The following is a 19726-nucleotide window of genomic DNA, read 5'->3' as shown; positions in this document are numbered from 1 at the left end:
GGATTCAGGAGATTAAAGAGCCTGCCCAAGTTTGTATATTCAGCTAATATATGCAGACCTTGAATTCAAACTTGTTTTTCTGAATCCAAAGCCAATAGTGTTACTTACAATGCTATACAGCATCCTCCCCAGTCTAGGACTTATAATTATGAGTTGGATGATAATATTTTTCCTTGTGAAAGAATAAGAAATCAGAATATTTGATTGTTTATCGTAACAAATTCTAACCCTGTGCAAGGCAGACAAGTATATTGCCCAAAGTGTAAGGATGGATTTTAATGGATAGATGCAATTATTCAAGAATGAGAAATGGAAAATGTCCTGTCATTTGATTTCACCTTTGTTTTTTAGTGCCTGGGCAATGATATATTTAATAAGGCATGTACTAAGGGGCACCTGGGTTGCTCAGTCAGTTAAGCGTCAGACTTCAGCTCAGGTCATGATCTCATGGTTCGTGAGTTCAAGCCCCATGTCGGGCTCTGTGCTGACAGCTCAGAACCTGGAGCCTGCTTCTGATTCTGTGTCTCCCTCTTTCTCTGTCCCTCCTCTGCTCACACTCTGTCTCTCAAAAATAAATAAACATCGAAAAAAATTTTAATAGGACATATGCTAATGTAGAAAACTTGTTCAATATTTAAGGTAAAGAACTGTTTAAGGAGACGTGACATTACCAAAGAGGCAAACTTCTACTGTGCATATCAGAGTATTAAATTTTATTCTTTATTTTATTGTCCAACAATTTTGGTAGAATATATAAGAAAAGAATGAGGTGGACAAAAGTCGACGAAGAATTTTTAAGGTCCATCTAAATAATAGGCATAGTGACTATCACCACTGCATCTTAAGTAATTAATTCTATTGAACTTTTTAGTGCTTTGGGAAATCTATGCTGTAACTAGACTTATAAAAAATAATTTATATATATTTAAACTTTCTCTTAGTATTCCCGCAGATCATGCTGTGTGTTACCAAACATTAGCTGGAAATAGTAGCTATAAACAGATGAAATTTGAGAAAATAATATAAAAATAGTTATACTTGTTATACAATCCAGCCTCTTTAGAATATGATGCTGATTTTTATAAATCATGCTTCATTCAACATCGAACATATGGCATTGTGGTTCTGAGAAAAATATATCTCTGATCAAGATTTCTATCACTAAATTTATATTTACGAAGCACTTCACAAAATTCCCTTCTATTCTTTATTGCTTACCTCTTTCTATTAAAGAATGTTGCTTACATACACACACACACACACACACACACACACACACACACAAATCTACTAGATTAAGGCAGCAATCACAAAAACTCAGTAGAAAAGTAGCTCAATTAAAATTATACAATTTTGACCATAAGCAATTTTTAGTTAATTTTTAGTCATTACAGAAATCCTAACATGTAGGGCTGTTTGTGAGAGTACATGCTAATATTGTCTAATATTTCTTTATCTACAGTAAATATGAAACATAATGCCACCACAGTTGGTATAAGAAATTCACATACCAATGTGAACAGAAACAGGAAAGGGAAAGAGCTTAAAAACAAGACCAAGTCAAAAGCTTCCATGTTTAATGTTATCCTCTTGCTCTATAAGTAAAGCAAATTCCTTTAGGCCAGGGTCTGAGAGGGAGCTGTCTTGTCATCTGTTAGAGTAAAGTAAATATTCTATACACATTTGAAAATGGCCCTAAATAAATCTAAAATTAAAAGTTTTGAAAGAATAAAATAAAAAAGAATATCTGATAAGGGACTAATATCTAAAATATATAAAGAACTTACACAATTTAACACCAAAACAAGCAATCCAATTAAGAAGGGGACAGAGGACCTGAATACACCTTTTTCCAAAGAAGATATATGGGTGGCCAATAGACACAAGAAAAAATGCTCCGCATCACTAATCATTAGGGAAATGCAAATCAAAATCACCATGAGCTATCAACTTATACCTATCAGTATGTCTAGTATCAAAAAGACAAGAAAAAACTGTTGGTAAGGATGTGGAGAAAAAAAAAACACCCATGAACAGCTGGTGGGAATGTAAATTGGCATAAACACTATGGTAAATAGTATGGAGTTTCTTCAAAAAATTAAAATAGAAATGCCACACAACCCAGTAATTCCACGACTGGGTATTTACACCCTCAAAATGAAAAGACTAACTCAAGATGATATATATGCACACCTATGTTTATAACAGCATTATTCACAATAGCCAAGTTATGGAAGCAACTAAAGTGTCCATCAATACACAAATGGACAAAGAAGATATGATATATACATACAATGGAATATTACTCAGCCATGAATAAGTGAAATGTTGCCATTTCTGAAAATATGGTTGGAATTAGAGGGTATTATTCTAAGTGAAATAAGCCAGACAAAGAGAAATAACATATAATTTCGCTTTTATGTGGAATCCAAAAACCAACCAAAGAACAACCAAAGCAACAACAACAAACGCAGAAACAGAATCATAAATACAGACAACAAATTAGGTGACTTCCAGAGGGTAGGCAATTAAGGTAAAGGGAATTAAGAGGTACAGACTTAAAGTTATAAAATAAGTAAATCACAGGAATGAAAAGTATAGTGTAGGAAATATAGTCCATAATATTACAATAGTGTTGTAAGGTGACAGATAGTAACTATACTTACTGTGGTGAGCAAGCATAATGTATAGAATTGCTGAATCACTATGTGGTAAACCTGAAATTAATATAACATTTATGTTAACTATACTTCAATTAAAAAAAATAAAAGAAATATCACCTTAAATTTATTAATTTAATGGATAATACAGTGTAAAATAAAACTATAAAAAAGAAGTGAGAATTGTTTTGATTTCTTCCTAAATAGCTTAAAAAAATTATTTATTTAAGTAATCTCTGCACCCAATGTGAGGCTCAAACTCACAACCCCACGATCAACAGTCAAGAGCCGCATGCTCTTCCAAATGAGCCAGCAGGGTGCCCGCAAATAGTCAGCTTTTAATACATACTATGTAAGAAATATACATATACATTTTAATGGAATAAAAGTGCTGATACAGATTTTTTATTTGTACATTTATATGTACATTTTGAATTTTCCATTAAGAATTATCTCTTACTTTTTGAGTGAGAGATTTAAAATGAAATTAAAATTGCTTTTTTTTAGAAGTCTGCAGTGTAGATACATCATTATTTCTGCTTACTTAAAAACAAAAATCAGAAAAAAGAATTTTATAAACCTCTGAACATTTATTACTCTGCGTAGACTAAAGAAAATACGATTTTCAAATGCTCACAAGTGAATTTTAAGACATATAAAAAACCTACTTAGGCGTATTGGATTCTCTCATGAACTATTGGTTGTAACATAATAAATACTTCAATAAAAATGACTTTAAGCATAAATCATGTATCATATATTACATGAAATAGAAAAGATGTCTCTCAAATGACTCTAGAAACTACAAAGAGAAGATTATATAATAACTAATATACAGTACTTAAAACAAAATGAATATACAAAATAGAGATATCAAGTAAAAATTGTGTGCTGTTATTAAATTTAATTTCTTAATAAGCAACAAACTAAAACCTCTTAAGAACTGATGTACTACACAGTGGTATTGATGCTATATTAAAATGATTAATAGAAAGCAGTCAAGAAGAGATTCAGAAACGTAAGACACTTGTTTTATATTCATTATATTTGATTAGAAAAGAAATACACATTCATTTTTAAGACCAGTGTTTATTTTCTGTATGTACTGTTTGAATTTCACAAAAACATTTTCCAGCATAAACTCATTCATGTATTTTATTATATATCCTACAGCAAAGACTAAGAACCAGGCAAGAATGATTGTGGCAAACAGCCTAGTTACAGAAAATAACATATATTTTTACACTACAACATTTGAAACTAATTTGGTATTTATCGAAGAAAGGATTTCTTTCATGAACATTCAAGATTTTTTTCTATCACGGTATTAGCTTCCCAGGGCTGCTGTAACAAATTACCACACATTAGGTGGCTCTGAACAACAGAAACATATTGTCTCGTGGTTCTGGAGTCTGAAGGTCTGAAATAAAGGTGTCAGCAAAATTGTTGGCCCCCACTTCAGACTGAGGGAGAATCTCGTCCATGCTTCTCTTAGGTACTAATGGTTGCCAGCAATCCTTGGTGTCCTTTGGCTTGTAGATGTATCATTCTGATCTCTGCTTTTATCTTCATGTGACATTCTTCCCTGTGTCTCTGTCTTTCTTCTCTTCTTAGAAGGATACCATACATATTGGATTAAGGGCCTGCTCTGCTCCAGTATGACCTCAGCTTAAGTACTTACATCTGTAGTGACCACAGTGCCAAATAAGGTCATATTCTGATGTTCTGAGAAGGACATGAATTTTGGAGCAGAAACACTATTCAATCCAGTGCAGTCACTTGCCATTCAATGTTAAAGAAAAAATTCCCATACTATACAGGATCCAAAAATGACTGATGAATAAGTGAATCATTGTTATATATCAGTGTGATCTCCTATTTTCCAATCAGATACTCATACAGGAATTCACCTTTTGGAATTTTCTCATTCACAAATATGACTTACATGCAAAACATTTTTTTTTCAGAAAAGATTAGCAGATTAACCTGGGTGCATTCATTTCTTTCTAAATTGAGGACACTGCTTCCTAGAATATTTTCTAATTCTGCATAACTAGAAATTACTTTCACTGCAGAATTGCTCAGACTTGAATACAGCCTATACAGTAAAAGCTGTGGAGCACCTGGGTGAGCTAATCAGTTAAGCATCCAACTCTTGATCTTGGCTCAGGTCATGATCTCACAGTTCGTGAGTTCAAGTCCTGCATCGGGCTTTGTGCTGATGGCACAGAGCCTTCTTGGAAATCTGTCTTTCCTTCTCTCTGCTCCTACCCCACTGTGCTCTCTCTTTCTCAAAATAAATAAATAAAATTTAAAAAAATAAAGTAAAAGTGGCGCACAAGCTTGAGAACTAAAGTTAAATATCACAGAGGTAGATAAAGTAAATCTAAGGAGAATTAAAGTATTTAATTCTTATCTTTTGCCCATAGTTATGTTAATATTTTATTCACTTGTACTCACCAATTCAGAATGTCATCAGAGTGGAGAGAATGAATTTTCCCTGTATTTGAATAGTTTACTAAGCATATTAGTAGTATAAATATGATATCAGGAACTACTTAAGAAAGCAATCATTTATATACACCTTTATTCAACATGCCAATGTACCCTTTGACTATATCTCTCATTCATCCTTCAAGTCATAATTCAAGCATCACGTTGTCAGGCCTGGTTTCCTTCAGTAAATGAAATCCCTACTAGATGTTCTTATCCCTGTATTGCTTCTTTGTAGCTTTTACCACTGTGTTAATTTTACATTGACTTTTGTGATTATTTAACTACCATCACTCTTCTCCACTAGACTCTAAACTCTACAGGCTAGATACTGTGACATATTTTACTCACCTTTATTTCTCTGCCTAGTTCAGTGCTTGCTGAATAATTAAAAAAAAAATAGAAATGTTTATTTATATATAAAAAGTTTATATGTGAATTATGAATCAATGTCATTAAGAATCCTCTACCAAGTGAACGTCTCCTGAAAAAACATCTTACTATTACAGTACTGTTGGGTAAATAAAAACATTAAAGGGCACATTCCTTTTAAACTTTTTTTTTTTTTTAATGTCTATTCATTCTTGAGAGAGAGGGACAGAGTGTGAGAGGGGTAAGGGCAGAGAAAGAGGGAGACAGAATCCGAAGCAGGCTCCAGGTTCCGAGCCGTCAGCATAGAGCCTGCTTCCAGCCTCGAAATCACAAAACGTGAGATCATGACCTGAGCTGAAGTCAGACACTTAACCAAATGAGCCACCCAGGCAAAGGGCACATTCATTTTAATATCTTTAATATGCCCTATATTTTATTGCAATAGACTTGGTTGAATTATTTTGAATAGCTCAATTAAAAAATGCCAGATTCAAATGATGACAGATTTTATTATTTGTCAAAGACATTCTGGGATATTATTAAAATATAATTGACTTTAAATATTAGTTTTATGAAACATTCTCTATGAGGGCTATTGAACAATTTTGCATTTTTACTTTATACTATATAAAAATATAGTACATATCATATTGCAAAATTCCTTTAAAACAATGAACTCTGTAATTTCAAACGTGACATTTCTCAGTATGATGCATTTTAAAAATAATACTTGAAAATTTAAAATTTACATAATACCTGTATTTGAGAAGACTATGGTACTTACTAATTAATTACTCCTAAATAGAAATGAAAATTTCTTTGATGATCTTTACTTACTTATTATTTATTACTTGACCCATAGAAAGTTTGTTGCAAATCTGAATATCTAAATTCAGAACTTAGAAAATACAGATACAATTATAATCTCTATCTTCCGACAGTTTGAGTGTTCATACTTAAATAAATACACATAGTATTCTTCTTTTTAAAAATTTTCCATGATTAGGGAAAGGACTACATTTCAAAAGTCAAATATAATGCTCAGATAGAGACATTTTTCGAGTTTTGGGATGCTGCTTCTCCTTGAGTTGAACCTTCTGTGTCATGCTAGTATTTCTGAGATTTTCTTTCTAAGACAAAAAATGGTAAATACCTTCAATTTCCACATATATATAGTACATGTTTCTCTATAGATCCCATACTTCCTTATATTAAGTTATTCAGGAATATCCAATAAAAGAAGAGAAACTCTGAGGGAAAACTTGAAGGACCACATGATGAAAACTTTATCATAATTTGATGGCTGCTCTAAGCTTGGCTGAGCGTGCTCTGGGGTTATCCTGTACATCCTGATCTTCTGGAGTAAGTACTTTCTTGTGTATCAATTCCCACATTAAAGGGGCTCTGCTTATAGAGTCTCCTTCCTTGTTTTCATAACTTGAACGTAATTGTGATGCTTGTATCACCTTCTGTCTGGCACTTAGGTTAAACCTTTCTGTCATGCTTATCCCAAGCAAGAATCGTTTGACAATGCGATCCTCTAGTGAATGGAAGGAGAGGGCAACAAGGCGACCACCAGGTCTCAGAAACTTCTGAGCTGTCTTCAATCCTATGTAAAGTTCATTGAGCTCATTATTTACAAATATTCGAAAAGCTTGGAAAGTCTTGGTAGCAATATGGGTAGATCGTTGTAGCAAGTCTTTTCGTGCAAAAATAGCAGATGGAGGAAATGCACCTATAAAAAAATTTAGTAAAAACAGGAAAAAAGGAGAGGAAAAATTAATATTTTCCACTCTAAGTCTACGTTGTATTGTGTGTGCATATATTTAAGGAATTAAGTTTCTTTAGAAAATTGTGGCATTTCAGCCATACTTTCCCATTTTATTTCCAACCATTCAACCAAGATTCAAACTATTGTGTCAGAAACAGCTTTCATAACTCATAAGAGTAACTGGTGTCAAACACGGAGCAGATAAAGAGGTAGCCAAATTTTTGAAAAAATAATGATTAAAAAAACCTCCCAACTTAGGTGAAAGACATTAACTCACTGATACAAGAAGTTCAGTGAACCCCAAATATAATGAACAAAAGAAAACTGCATCTAGGCAGATCATAATCACACTATTACAAGCTAATCAGAAAAATCTTGAATACAACGAAGAAATACATTACATAAAGAAGAGCAAAGATATGATTAACAGTTATTTTCTCATTAGAACAATTGAAGCTATAAAGTACTAGAATAACATTCAAATTGTTAAGGAAAAATATCTGTCTTCCAAGAAGGCTATCTAAAACTATTCTTCAGAATTAAAGTTCAAAGACATTTTTAAATGAATAAAAAAATGAGAGGATCCACTGCTAATATGTCTGTATTCAAGAAATGCAAAAGGAAATACTTCCATGTTGAAGTAAAATGACACCAGATGATAATTTGCATATACAGAAAAAAAGAGATTACAGATACATCTTTATATATTAATTCTTCTCTTATTTTCTTTAAAATACAGGACTCTTTAAGTGAAATTATAACAATTTTTTACATTTATAAATATTTTAATATAGATAGATATGTCCTGTATATGATAGGCAATAGTGTGAAGGGTTAGAGTGGGTAAATGGAACCATACGCTTGAAAGATTCATGTTTTGCTAGAAGTTAAAGTTGCATATTGTGGTCCCTAGAGCAATCGATAAAAATAATGCAAAGAAATAAAGCTAATAATCTAACAGAGAATAAAAATAATACACAAAAATTATTGTTTAACACAAAAGACAGAAGAGAACAAGAAACAAAAATGATGCAAAGAGAAGACAAATAGTAAAATGGAAGACAGTAAAACCAAATATATCAATAATTATATAAAGTATAAATGTACTCAACATCCCAATATAAATGCAGAGGTCATCAGATGGAAAAATAGTGAGACCTAACTGTACATTGTCTAGAGAAATGTACTCTAAATATAAACACAAATAGAAGTGAAAGCAAGGAGCAGGCTGTGGAAAGTTATGCCATGTACACATAAGTATAAAGAAGAGAGGTCATTATATATTATTATATCATAATATATAATGATATTAATATTAGAAAAAACAAGTTTTTGAAAAACGGGACAATTCCTAGACCCAAAGAGGAACATTTCCTATTGACAAAAATGTCAATACAGCAGAAAGATACAACTATAAGTGCATATGCACCAAATAACATAGTTCTCAAAATTTCAATGAAAGAGAGTATCTGTACAAAAGAAGATGAACTTCAATTCTTACTACACACTATACACAAAAAGCAATACAAAATGGACCACAGACCTAAGAGTAAATACTAAACATAAAATATATATCTCACAAAACTCTCTTACCCAGAATATATAAGGAAATCTCACAACTTAATAAACAGAAGCTAAACCACCTATTTGAAAAAAAAGGGCAAAAATTTGGACAAACACTTCACAAAAAGATATACAAAAAGTCAGTAAACATGTAAAGACATTCATCATTATTAGCCATAAAAATGCACATTAAAACCACAATGAAATACCACTACACATCCACTAGATGCTACATCCTAGAAAGCAACAAACCATTGAAAATGACCCAAGAGGGGCGCCTGGGTGGCTCAGTCGGTTAAGCGGCCAACTTCAGCTCAGGTCATGATCTCGCGGTCCGTGAGTTTGAGCCCCACGTCAGGCTCTGTGCTGACAGCTCAGAGCCTGGAGCCTGTTTCAGATTCTGTGTCTCCCTCTCTCTGATCCTCCCCCGTTCATGCTCTGTCTCTCTCTGTCTCAAAAATAAATAAACGTTAAAAAAAAAATTAAAAAAAAAAAAAAAGAAAATGACCCAAGAAAGAAATAGATAATCTGAACAGAACTATTACAAGTGAAAGGATTAAACCAGTAATCAAAAGCAACCCACAAAGAAATGTCCAAGCCCAGATGGCTTCACTGCTGAATTGTGCCAAATATTAAAAGAATTAATAACAATACTTCACAAATGCTTCAAAAAAAGTTGAAGAAAAGAGAACACTTCTCAAATTACTTTATGAGGCCAGTATTACTATGAAACTAAAACCAAAGGCATCACAAGAAAATTACAGATCAATATCTCTTATGAATATAAACATTAAAATCCTCAACAAAATATTAGCAAAGCAGCATATTAAAAGAATTATATGCCATGACCAAGCTGCATGGTTATGACCAAGCATAGCTCAACACATGGAAATTGACCAATGTAATACATCGTATTTATGGAATGAAGGGAAAAAAAAAACATGATCATTTCAATTGATGCAGAAAAAGCATCTGAAAAATTTCAACACTCTTCCATGATAAAAACACTCAAGAACTAGGAATAGAAGGAAAGTACCTCAACATAATGAAGCCCGTATATGAGAACCCAGACCTAACATTATACTTAATGGTGAAAGACTGAAAGTTTTTCTTCAACGATCATGAACCAGCAAGGATACCCCGTTTTTTTTTTTTTTACCACTTCTATTCAACACAGTACTGGAAGTTCTAATCAAGGAATCAAACAAGAAAAAGAAATAAAAGGCATCCAGATTGGTAAGGAAGAAGTAAAATTATCTGTTTACAGAAGACAGGATCTTCTATGTAGAAAACAATAAAGATCACACGTATACACACCTTGTGAGAACTAACAAATGGATTCAGCAAAGCAGCAGTATATAAAATTAACATGCACAAATCAGTTATGTTTCTACACTTAATAATAAACAATCCAAAATGAATTTTTTTCACTAGGGTTAGTTTATTATTTTTTTTAAATATGAAATTTATTGTCAAATTGGTTTCCATACAACACCCAGTGCTCATCCCAACAGGTGCCCTCCTCAATATCCATCACCCACTCTCCCCTCCCTCCCATCCCCCCATCAACCCTCAGTTTGTTCTCAGTTTTTAAGAGTCTCTTATGTTTTGGCTCGCTCCCTCTCTAACCTTTTTTTTTTTTCCTTCCCCTCCCCCATGGTCTTCTGTTAAGTTTCTCAGGATCCACATAGGAGTGAAAACATATGGTATCTGTCTTTCTCTGTATGACTTATTTCACTTAGCATAACACTCTCCAGTTCCATCCACGTTGCTACAAATGGCCATATTTCATTCTTTCTCATTGCCACGTAGTATTCCATTGTGTATATAAACAGAATTTCTTTATCCATTCATCAGTTGATGGACATTTAGGCTCTTTCCATAATGTGGCTATTGTTGAAAGTGCTGCTATAAACATTGGGGTACAAGTGCCCCTATGCGTAAGCACTCCTGTATCCCTTGGGTAAATTCTTAGCAGTGCTGTTGCTGGGTCATAGGGTAGATCAAAAATTTGATTCCCAACAGCATCAAAAAGAATCAAACACTTAGGAATAAAGTTAAAAAAAGAAATGTAAAATTTATGCTATGAGAGCTACAAACAATATTTTAAAAATTTGTTTAAGATGGCAATACTCCTTCCTCCAAATTGGCTTAAGATTCAATGCAATCTCTATCAGATCCCAGCTGACTCTTTTATATAAACTGACAAGCTAATTCTAAAATTCACATGGAATTGTAAGAGACCCAGAACAGTCAAAGTGATCCAGGGGTGGGGTGGGGGATTAAAAAAAAAAAAAAAAAAAAAAAAAAAAAAAAAAAAAAGAGAATGAAGGAGGACTCACACTTAAGAATTTCAAAACTTTCTAAAAAGTAATGGTAACTAAGACAGTGTGGTACAACAGAGAAATCAAAAGAATATAATTGAAAATCCAGAAATAAACCCTTCTATCTATGAGCAACTGATTTTTGACAAGAGTGTCAAAGCCATTCAATAGGGAAAGAATGGTGTATTGAACAAACAGTGTTGGGACAACTGGATAGTCATATACTAAAAACTGGAGTTGGACCCTTAAGTTATATAGAAAAATTAACTCAAAATGGATCAAAGACATCAATGTAAGAGCAAAAATTAGAAAACTCTTAGAAGAAAAACAAAGGGATAAATATTAATGACATTGAATTTAGCAAATAATTCTTAGATATGACACCCAAATCACAAAAAAAAAAAAAAAAAAAAAAAAAAAAGAAAATTGTACTTCATCAAAGTTAAAAATTTTGTTCTTTAGGGGCACGTGGGTGGCTCAGTTGGTTAAGCAACTGACTCTGGATTTCGGTTCAGGTTATGATCTTTTGTGTCATGACTTTGAGCCGCAGGTCAGGCTCTGCACTGACAGTGTGGAGCCTGCTTGGGATTCTCTCTCACTTTCTCTTTGCCCCTCTCCTGCTCGCCGTCTCTCTCACTCAAAATAAATAAATAAGCTTAAAAAATTGTTCTTGAAAGGACACAATCAAGAAAATGAAAAGACAACCAAAAGAATGGGGAAAAAACTGCATATCATATAACTGATTAGAGATTTGTATCTAGGATATGTAAAAGAAGAAAATTACGAAGTGATGCATGTATGTTAGTATTTACATTTTAAAATATGCACATCAAAAGAGACAAGCCCCATCTAGTTTTCAAGAATAGGGTTAAATAAAAAGTGTTGATTTAATAAATCAATGAATATAATTTTATTTAGACCTACTCCATTGGCATACAAATTATATTAAAGTATAATGTTCAATGCATTTATACAGAAATTTTCTATTTAAATTTTTGTTTAATCATGTCTTAAAATTTTTGTTCCTAGAGAGTATTATCCTAGAGAGATGTAATCCTTCCAGTCCAGATTTTCTATGGATGATCTGAGAGTATGGCTGCAATCCTGGCACTTGAGTTTCCTTGGCATGCTTCTTACAGCAAAGTAAATTATACAAGGCTGATACCTCGGTACACATTTTAGTAACCTGCAGGTCCAGAAGTACATTAAGACACACCTGATTAAGCTTCTTGGGGAACTGGATCAGAGAATGAAAGAAATAGTATCTTACTTGTACCAGGGAGCTGAGAACCTGGCTGTCAACAGTTAACCAAATCAGTGTTATGGGTTCACTCTTTCCTCTACCAAAACTACTCTGATGAAAGGCTCTTAGAAGATGTTAGATGTTAGGAAATTTATCTTCTAACAACAGGTCTCTCAGAAACAAACTATCAAAGACAAAGCTGAAGAGGGAGATCACCTCTTTTCTATTTGCTATTCAATCTCCCTGCTTTCCACAGAATGAGTTTTGGTCACTGGGAAATGTATTTTAAAACATTTGAATATCTGAACACATATGCAAATCTTCATATTTTAGAGCATGAATTTAGAGGATGCTTCAGGAAGGGTGTATTCCTAAAGACTTGCATGATTCAAACCTTGCATAGTTCAACACTAATTTTCTCAAAGAAGAAATGTAATATAGAATACATTTTAATTTACATGTATTTTGATGTAAAATAGGAGGTTAACATCCATGGAGCACATGAAGCAACAAATAACGTAGCATTTAAAAAAATGTTTTTTCTTAACATTATCTCTAGTATTTTGTAGAAATAAAAGGATGGCTCAAAAGGTTAATTCCCTAGCTTTCCTGGTTCTTATCACATTTCAAGGATATATATTCGAGGATGTTGTTCTAACAGCACTGAATTAGTCAGACCTGGCTATATGTTAACTAATTTGATGAAATAACACAATGGCAGAGAGCTTAAAAATATTTGCTTGATATTGTCAATGAATGTATTTTTAAAAACTAATGAAAATAGAAAATGCTAAAATCATAACTCAAATCACCATGCAAATTCTAATATAAACAACAGCATTGGTTCATTTGACATAAAGTATGGTAGGCATTTCCATTTACCAGCTAAATGGTACCTTCCCATGGCTGAATTATCATTTATAATTCATTCAGCCAGCTAGCTGTGAAATTATGAGATCCCTAATTATTTTAAATGAAGGGATCTGTTTTTATTTCAAAGTATTTCACATGAGAATTTATTCATATTTTATATTATACAACCTCATGTTTATATAATTAATACATTAAACATATGCATACTGCATACGAATCTGCAGCTGAAAAATTAACACCACTGTGATCAGACAAGTTTTCTTTATAGGGTCTAATTAGGCCTTGCCAATGTCATATAATAGAGAGAGAAAATAAGAGCTTTCATTTTATTTAGGAATGGTCTTAAAGATAATAGGAGAACTCCAATCCATGAAAAGCTTTTCTTCCAGGGCTTTCTTATTTTGCTTAGAAAATCCTAAACTAGACTCTGTGAAATGGGTTTCCTGGGCAGGATTTCCAGGTGTGGTCTGGTGACCTCCTCAAGTCCCATCTTTACAGGAAGATAAAGAACTGCAATGGGCAAATGATGTGTTCCGTGGAGTTTTCTGGTGCTGCTCTGGGGATGAGAAGTACATATGCTGCCTTATTTTAGAGAAGTTCAATTTCTAGAACTACTCTTCCTTTATAAACTGGCACTTCTGTGTCTGTCATTTATAGGAAGAAAGGCTGACGATGCAGATTGTATAAAATGAAATTAAAAAGAAAAAAACAGAATTTAAACAGTCAGTAATGGAAATTAAAATAGTAAAAACAAAACATCAACTGGCAATGGTACACATAGACAAGAAGAAAAGACAATCCTACTATCAAGGATTAAGCAAAGATTTTTGGTCTGAATTAGCAAGTTTAAAGACAATCAGTAAATGTCCTGTGCCTGTAAGGTACCAAAAATGGGCTTGCTTGTGAAAGTCACTGGCCAGAGAGAAAGGGCCAGAGTTCTCCTAGGTAAGCAGAGACTATGTGGGAACATCTGCTGGACTCTAAATTAGGTCAGAGAAAGAAAAATATTAAAATGAGACCTGGTTCTTGCCCCTGAGGAACTAACTCCCTGTTTTGCAAGACGTCTTCCTTCTCCCACCTCCTTCTCATCGCTCATATCCTATTATCAGAAATAGAAACAGGTCTCTGCTCTTCCCTCTATCCTGAGCTTAGTCACAGATCTTAGATGGCTAATTCATTTGATTAAGGGATACAGTAGGTAAGACAGAAAATATTGACTCAATCACGAATTTGGTCCTTTGATTTGGTGCTTAGAGAAAATCTCTTTTGTGTTTTCTAGTCCATCAATGGACTTAGTTAACACCAGGCCAATGTGAATGAGTTATAAGTGGGCAGAGGTGTGCTTACTCCTAGTGGAGCACTTGTCACACTCTACTGTGATTACTAGGTTACTTGTGTCTCAGTACCTTGACGCTGAATAGGAGCTGTTTCATGTTCATTCTTCATATTCCTCATATTTAACAGAGAAGCTTGTGATTCTTAACCCTGACTGTATATCAATCACCTGTGGAGCCTTTGAAAAAAAAAAAGATGCCTGACCCCAGTCCAGACCTATGGAATCAGTTTCAGGTGTTTATTACATGGGAATCACTACTTTTAAAAAGCTTCACAGAGGATTTTGATTGCAGAACTACTATAGTAAACACTCAGTAAATGTTTATTGAAAAGATAATGGATAATGAATGGAAAAAATAAATGGATAAGTGAAGAGTATAATATTCAATCATATAAATGAACGACTAAATGAAGGGCATATTTTTAGTCACAGAAAACATTATGAACTGAATTTTCAAATAATGTGAAATGCCCTACTTTTTGGCCAAATGTGAATATGGGTAACAAATTATGATTTTAATGGGACAACTGAACTCTCAAATTTGCTAGTTATTTCATTATCTCAATATAATTATTCCTATGTATTTAATGATATTTGATAATGGCTGGGAATGAATGTCCTTAATGAATCAATTATTTGCACATGGAACAGAGCACCTGCAAATAATTTTAACCTCAGGAAATGCAAACTTGCAAGCCTTTATTAACTGAAAGTAACCAATGTGCAAGGTGAACGTTTTTGCTATTTCTTTTACAGAATAAAATAAGACATGAGAATGATCTTCAATGATATCAACCCAAAATTTTTTCCACAAAGATTAGTGCACAATACTGTTGATATTTTTTGTAAGCTTTTATTTCACTTAACACCTATGAAATCCTTAACCATGAGTTTTCTCAGTTCTTCAAAATAGCAGAGCTGCTTTCCTCCGAATACTTTTTTTTCATGTTTTGAGGTTTTTTATATCCTTCTAATACTTTATGATTGCAAAATTATGCTAGTAAATCTGACTACAAGGGAATTAAAGGTTAACATACATTTAACAGCAAGATGTTTTCAAGTTAAGTACACTTTTAACAACATATAGTTAAAAGTAAATGTACATTAAATCCACTATGCGGTAACAAGTTGTAATTTCAATTCAATTTTACATTATTTGATACTTACCTCTCACACAGTAATTTGGGAAAATTTCTCACATACGAGATTGACCCTAGCTGTTCAAGAAAACTGTTGAGTTCTGCCTCATTAGAGGTACTCGCTTCTCACATTCCAAATCAAGTTTGTTGTTGCAAGATTTTTAAAGTTCCTGACAGTCTCATATGGTTACTCTTCCCTTTCTCTCATATCAGCAATTTTTGACAGCTCTATATCCGAATTGTATCCAGAACCCCACCATTCTCACCAGTTCCACTATCACACTGGTCCAAGCCATCATCATCTTTTCCACACAGCCACCAGGTCAATCCCTTTTTTTCTTTTTTTGGGAGAGAGAGAGAGAGAGAGAGAGAGAAGGGAGGGAGGGAGGGAGGGAAAGAGAAGGAAGGTATGCAGTGAGAGAGGGGCAGAGGAAGAGAATCTTAAGCAGGCTCCATGCTCGGCATGGAGCTCAGCTCACACAACCCTGGGATCATGACCTGAGCTGAAAGCAAGAGTCCTACCCTCAACCAACCAAGTCACCCAGGCACCTCAGACCACTTCTTTTCATATAAAAATTAGATCATGTGATTATACTATTCAACACCTTTAGTGTCTTTCTATCACATGATTATAAACTGAAGGGTCGTCTGGCTGGCTCAGTCAGTTAAGCAGCGGACTCCTGATTTCGGCTCAGGTCGTGATCTCAGAGTCTCGAGATCCAGCCCCATATCAAGCTCTGCGCTGAGCGTGGAACTTGCTTAAGATTCTCTCTCTCTCTCTCTCTCTCTCTCTCTCTCTCACTTTCTCTTCCCTATGCCTTGATTGTGCTCTCTCTCTCTGTTCCCCTCTCCCCTGTTCGTGCTCTCTTTCTCTCAAAAAAGAAAAGATTTTTAAAAAGAAACAAAAACTGAAGTTCTTACCTTGGTCAAGTGTCTCTGTGCCATATGCAACCACTGCTTCCTCCCACTCCCATTTCTTTGACCTCACCTTCCTAACCTTGAGCTCTGTACTCTTAACTGAACCATGGCATTTTCCTTCCTGGGACCTTTGACTTCCCTCACATACCTGGATGGCTTATTCCCTACTTCATTCAGGTCTATTCTTAAGTATCACAGAATTAGATAGCCTTTGACCACAGTTATGAAAAGTAGTATCCTGTCACTAAAGTCCCTTACATTGTTTAATTTTTTTCCTAATATCTTATCAGGAACAAATATTCACTTGTTTACCACCTGTCTTCCTCCGCTAGATTATGTACTCAGTGAAAACAGAGAACTGTTTGTTCACTGCCATAAATCCTTTGCACCAAGAAGAGTTGGTGGATTTAACGAATGATTTCATTTGTACTTTAAAGTTATAAACATAATTATTATTTAAAAAACAAACAAAAACATATCATTAGTTGTACATGAAGTAAAACATTAATGTCATTACTCCTTAAATCCCACCCCAAGAAGCAACTGAGAGGTATACTTTATAATTTTTTTCCTGATAAACACATATAACATTGTATATGTAAATGTATCTCTGCATATAAATATACTTGTAAGAAGGAAATGCACAATAATCTGCAACTTGCTTTGTTTACTTATCATACTTTAAAAAATAATTTCAGGGGCGCCTGCGTGGCGCAGTCGGTTAAGCATCCGACTTCAGCCAGGTCACGATCTCGCGGTCCGTGAGTTCGAGCCCCACGTCGGGCTCTGGGCTGATGGCTCGGAGCCTGGAGCCTGCTTCCGATTCTGTGTCTCCCTCTCTCTCTGCCCCTCCCCCGTTCATGCTCTGTCTCTCTCTGTCCCAAAAATAAACGTTGAAAAAAAAATTTAAAAAAAAATAATTTCAGTTGTAGAGATGAATGTAATTCATTTTGCTTGTTCATATAACAAATGGGTGTAGTGTGAACCACAGTACCAGAATACCATGGTAATTAAGACAGAGGCAGTCTCTACTCTGGTGGCACTCAAGTTGCCATCACAGCAGTAACATTTAGGATTGTCTCTATTTTTGCTATCACAAAAATATTGCAGTAAACATGTGAATTACACATTTTAAATTTCTGCATGGTAGAAAACTCCACAAAGTAAAAAGACAGCCACATTGTGGGGAAAAAAAAAATATTTGTAACTATTTGAACCTATGATAGTCATCTATAGGATTAGAGTTTTTAGGTCAAAGGCTATTTACGTCCATTTAAACTTGAATCAATGCTTCTAAATTCACTCTCAATAGATTGTACCAATTTAGTTCCATCAATAGCACATCAGTCCATCCCCCCATATCTCCACTAGTACTAAAACTAGCTATCTTTTAAACAGTAACTAGTCTACTATACTGAGCAAATAATAGTTTATAGTTGTTTTAATTTACATTTCTTTGGCAATTAGTAGAATTGGGCATCCTACCAAATCTAATGGCCATTTGATTTCAGCTATGAATTGAGCAAACCCTTTGTCCATGTTCTTATTCTGAGGTTGCTTTTTTTTCTTTATTGATTTAAGAGAGCTGTTTATAAAATAAGGATATTAAACTGTTTGTCTTATATATAGTTGCAGATGTTTCCTGGATTGTGACTATCTTTTTACTTTGTGGAGTTTTTCTGCCATACAGCCATTAAAACAGTATATAGACTTTTTTTTCATATTTTTTTAGATTTTATCAAGTTTAAAAAGGCTTTCCCCATATCAACATTATGTAGTTACAATCAACTGTATGTTCTCTGGTATATTTCTAGTTTTATTTCCTATATTTAAATATTTAATCCACAGAAGATTTAATTTTAGTATGGTATGAGGCAGGGATCTAACTTCATTTTTTGAAAATTACATAGCAAATTATCCCATTACATGGTACATTAATTCCCTACTCATTTGAAGTACCACTTTGATCATATACTACATTAAAAATTTTTAATGTTGGGGCGCCTGGGTGGCGCAGTCGGTTAAGCGTCCGACTTCAGCCAGGTCACGATCTCGCGGTCCGGGAGTTCGAGCCCCGCGTCAGGCTCTGGGCTGATGGCTCAGAGCCTGGAGCCTGTTTCCGATTCTGTGTCTCCCTCTCTCTCTGCCCCTCCCCCGTTCATGCTCTGTCTCTCTCTGTCCCAAAAATAAATAAACGTTGAAAAAAAAAAATTTAAAATAAAAAAAATAAAAAAAATTTTTTTTAATGTTTATTCATTTTTTGAGACACAGAGAAACAGAGCATAAGTGGGGGAGGGTCACAGAGAGAGGGAGACACAGAATCTGAAGCAGGCTCCAGGCTCTGAGCTGTCAGCACACAGCCTGACACAGGGCTCAAACCCACAAACCGTGAGACCATGACCTGAGCCGAAGTCCAATGCTTAACTGACTGAGCCACCCAGGAGCCCCTAAAAATAATTTTTTCTTTGACCTTAAGTATTTAATAACTAATACTAAAATTGTAAGAACCCTAACTGACTAACCTAAACCTTCCAGGTTGCATTATATTCACCTGGCCAGATTATTTTCCATAATTAAACTTTATATTTCTCTTGTCATCCAAGTATAAAAATTGTATTCTGGTATTTTGAGCACACAATTTTTTTTAAAATTTTATTTATTTATTTATTTATTTATTTATTTATTTATTTATTTTTTGGTCTCTGCTCTTGTCTTATTCCTTTGCTCTAGTTTTCATGATGCACCTTTCTGTACAGGGTATCTTCTTTCTTAAGCATAGTTCCACAAGGATGAAATATATTTGTGGATCATTTTAAATCATACCCATTGTTTTCACCGATCCAAACCCTGATTTATTTAGTCCATTTATTAGTTGAATGAAATCTGACATTAACTGAAGTTGTTTCAATTAAAACTGGCATCAGCAATATTTGGTAAAATGCAGTAATGATGGGGTTAAGTGTCTGACTTCAGCTCAGGTCATGATCTCTTGCTTCCTGAGTTGGAGCCCTGCGCGTAGGGCTCTGTGCTGACA

General features: G+C 34.1%; 1 protein-coding gene across 7 annotated transcripts in view; it reads right to left on the bottom strand.

Annotated features, from left to right (window-relative positions):
- METTL15 (methyltransferase like 15) overlaps positions 1-19726 on the bottom strand; it is a 212421-nt gene that overhangs the window by 16329 nt on the left and 176366 nt on the right. For 6 of the 7 annotated variants that reach the window (XM_045484829.1, XM_045484831.1, XM_045484833.1 and 3 more), the window contains one exon: positions 3730-7260. The exons of the other annotated variant lie outside the window; for it this stretch is intronic. In XM_045484829.1, coding sequence (XP_045340785.1) covers positions 6815-7260 — 446 coding nt within the window. In that variant the 3' untranslated portion in view covers positions 3730-6814. Of the gene's footprint in view, positions 1-3729; positions 7261-19726 lie in introns of those variants that run through there. 7 annotated transcript variants of the gene reach the window in all.

Source organism: Leopardus geoffroyi, chromosome D1, assembly GCF_018350155.1.
Source record: "Leopardus geoffroyi isolate Oge1 chromosome D1, O.geoffroyi_Oge1_pat1.0, whole genome shotgun sequence".
In the NCBI taxonomy this organism is placed as follows: Eukaryota; Metazoa; Chordata; class Mammalia; order Carnivora; family Felidae; genus Leopardus; species Leopardus geoffroyi.
This window is presented reverse-complemented; position numbering and strand designations above follow the sequence as displayed.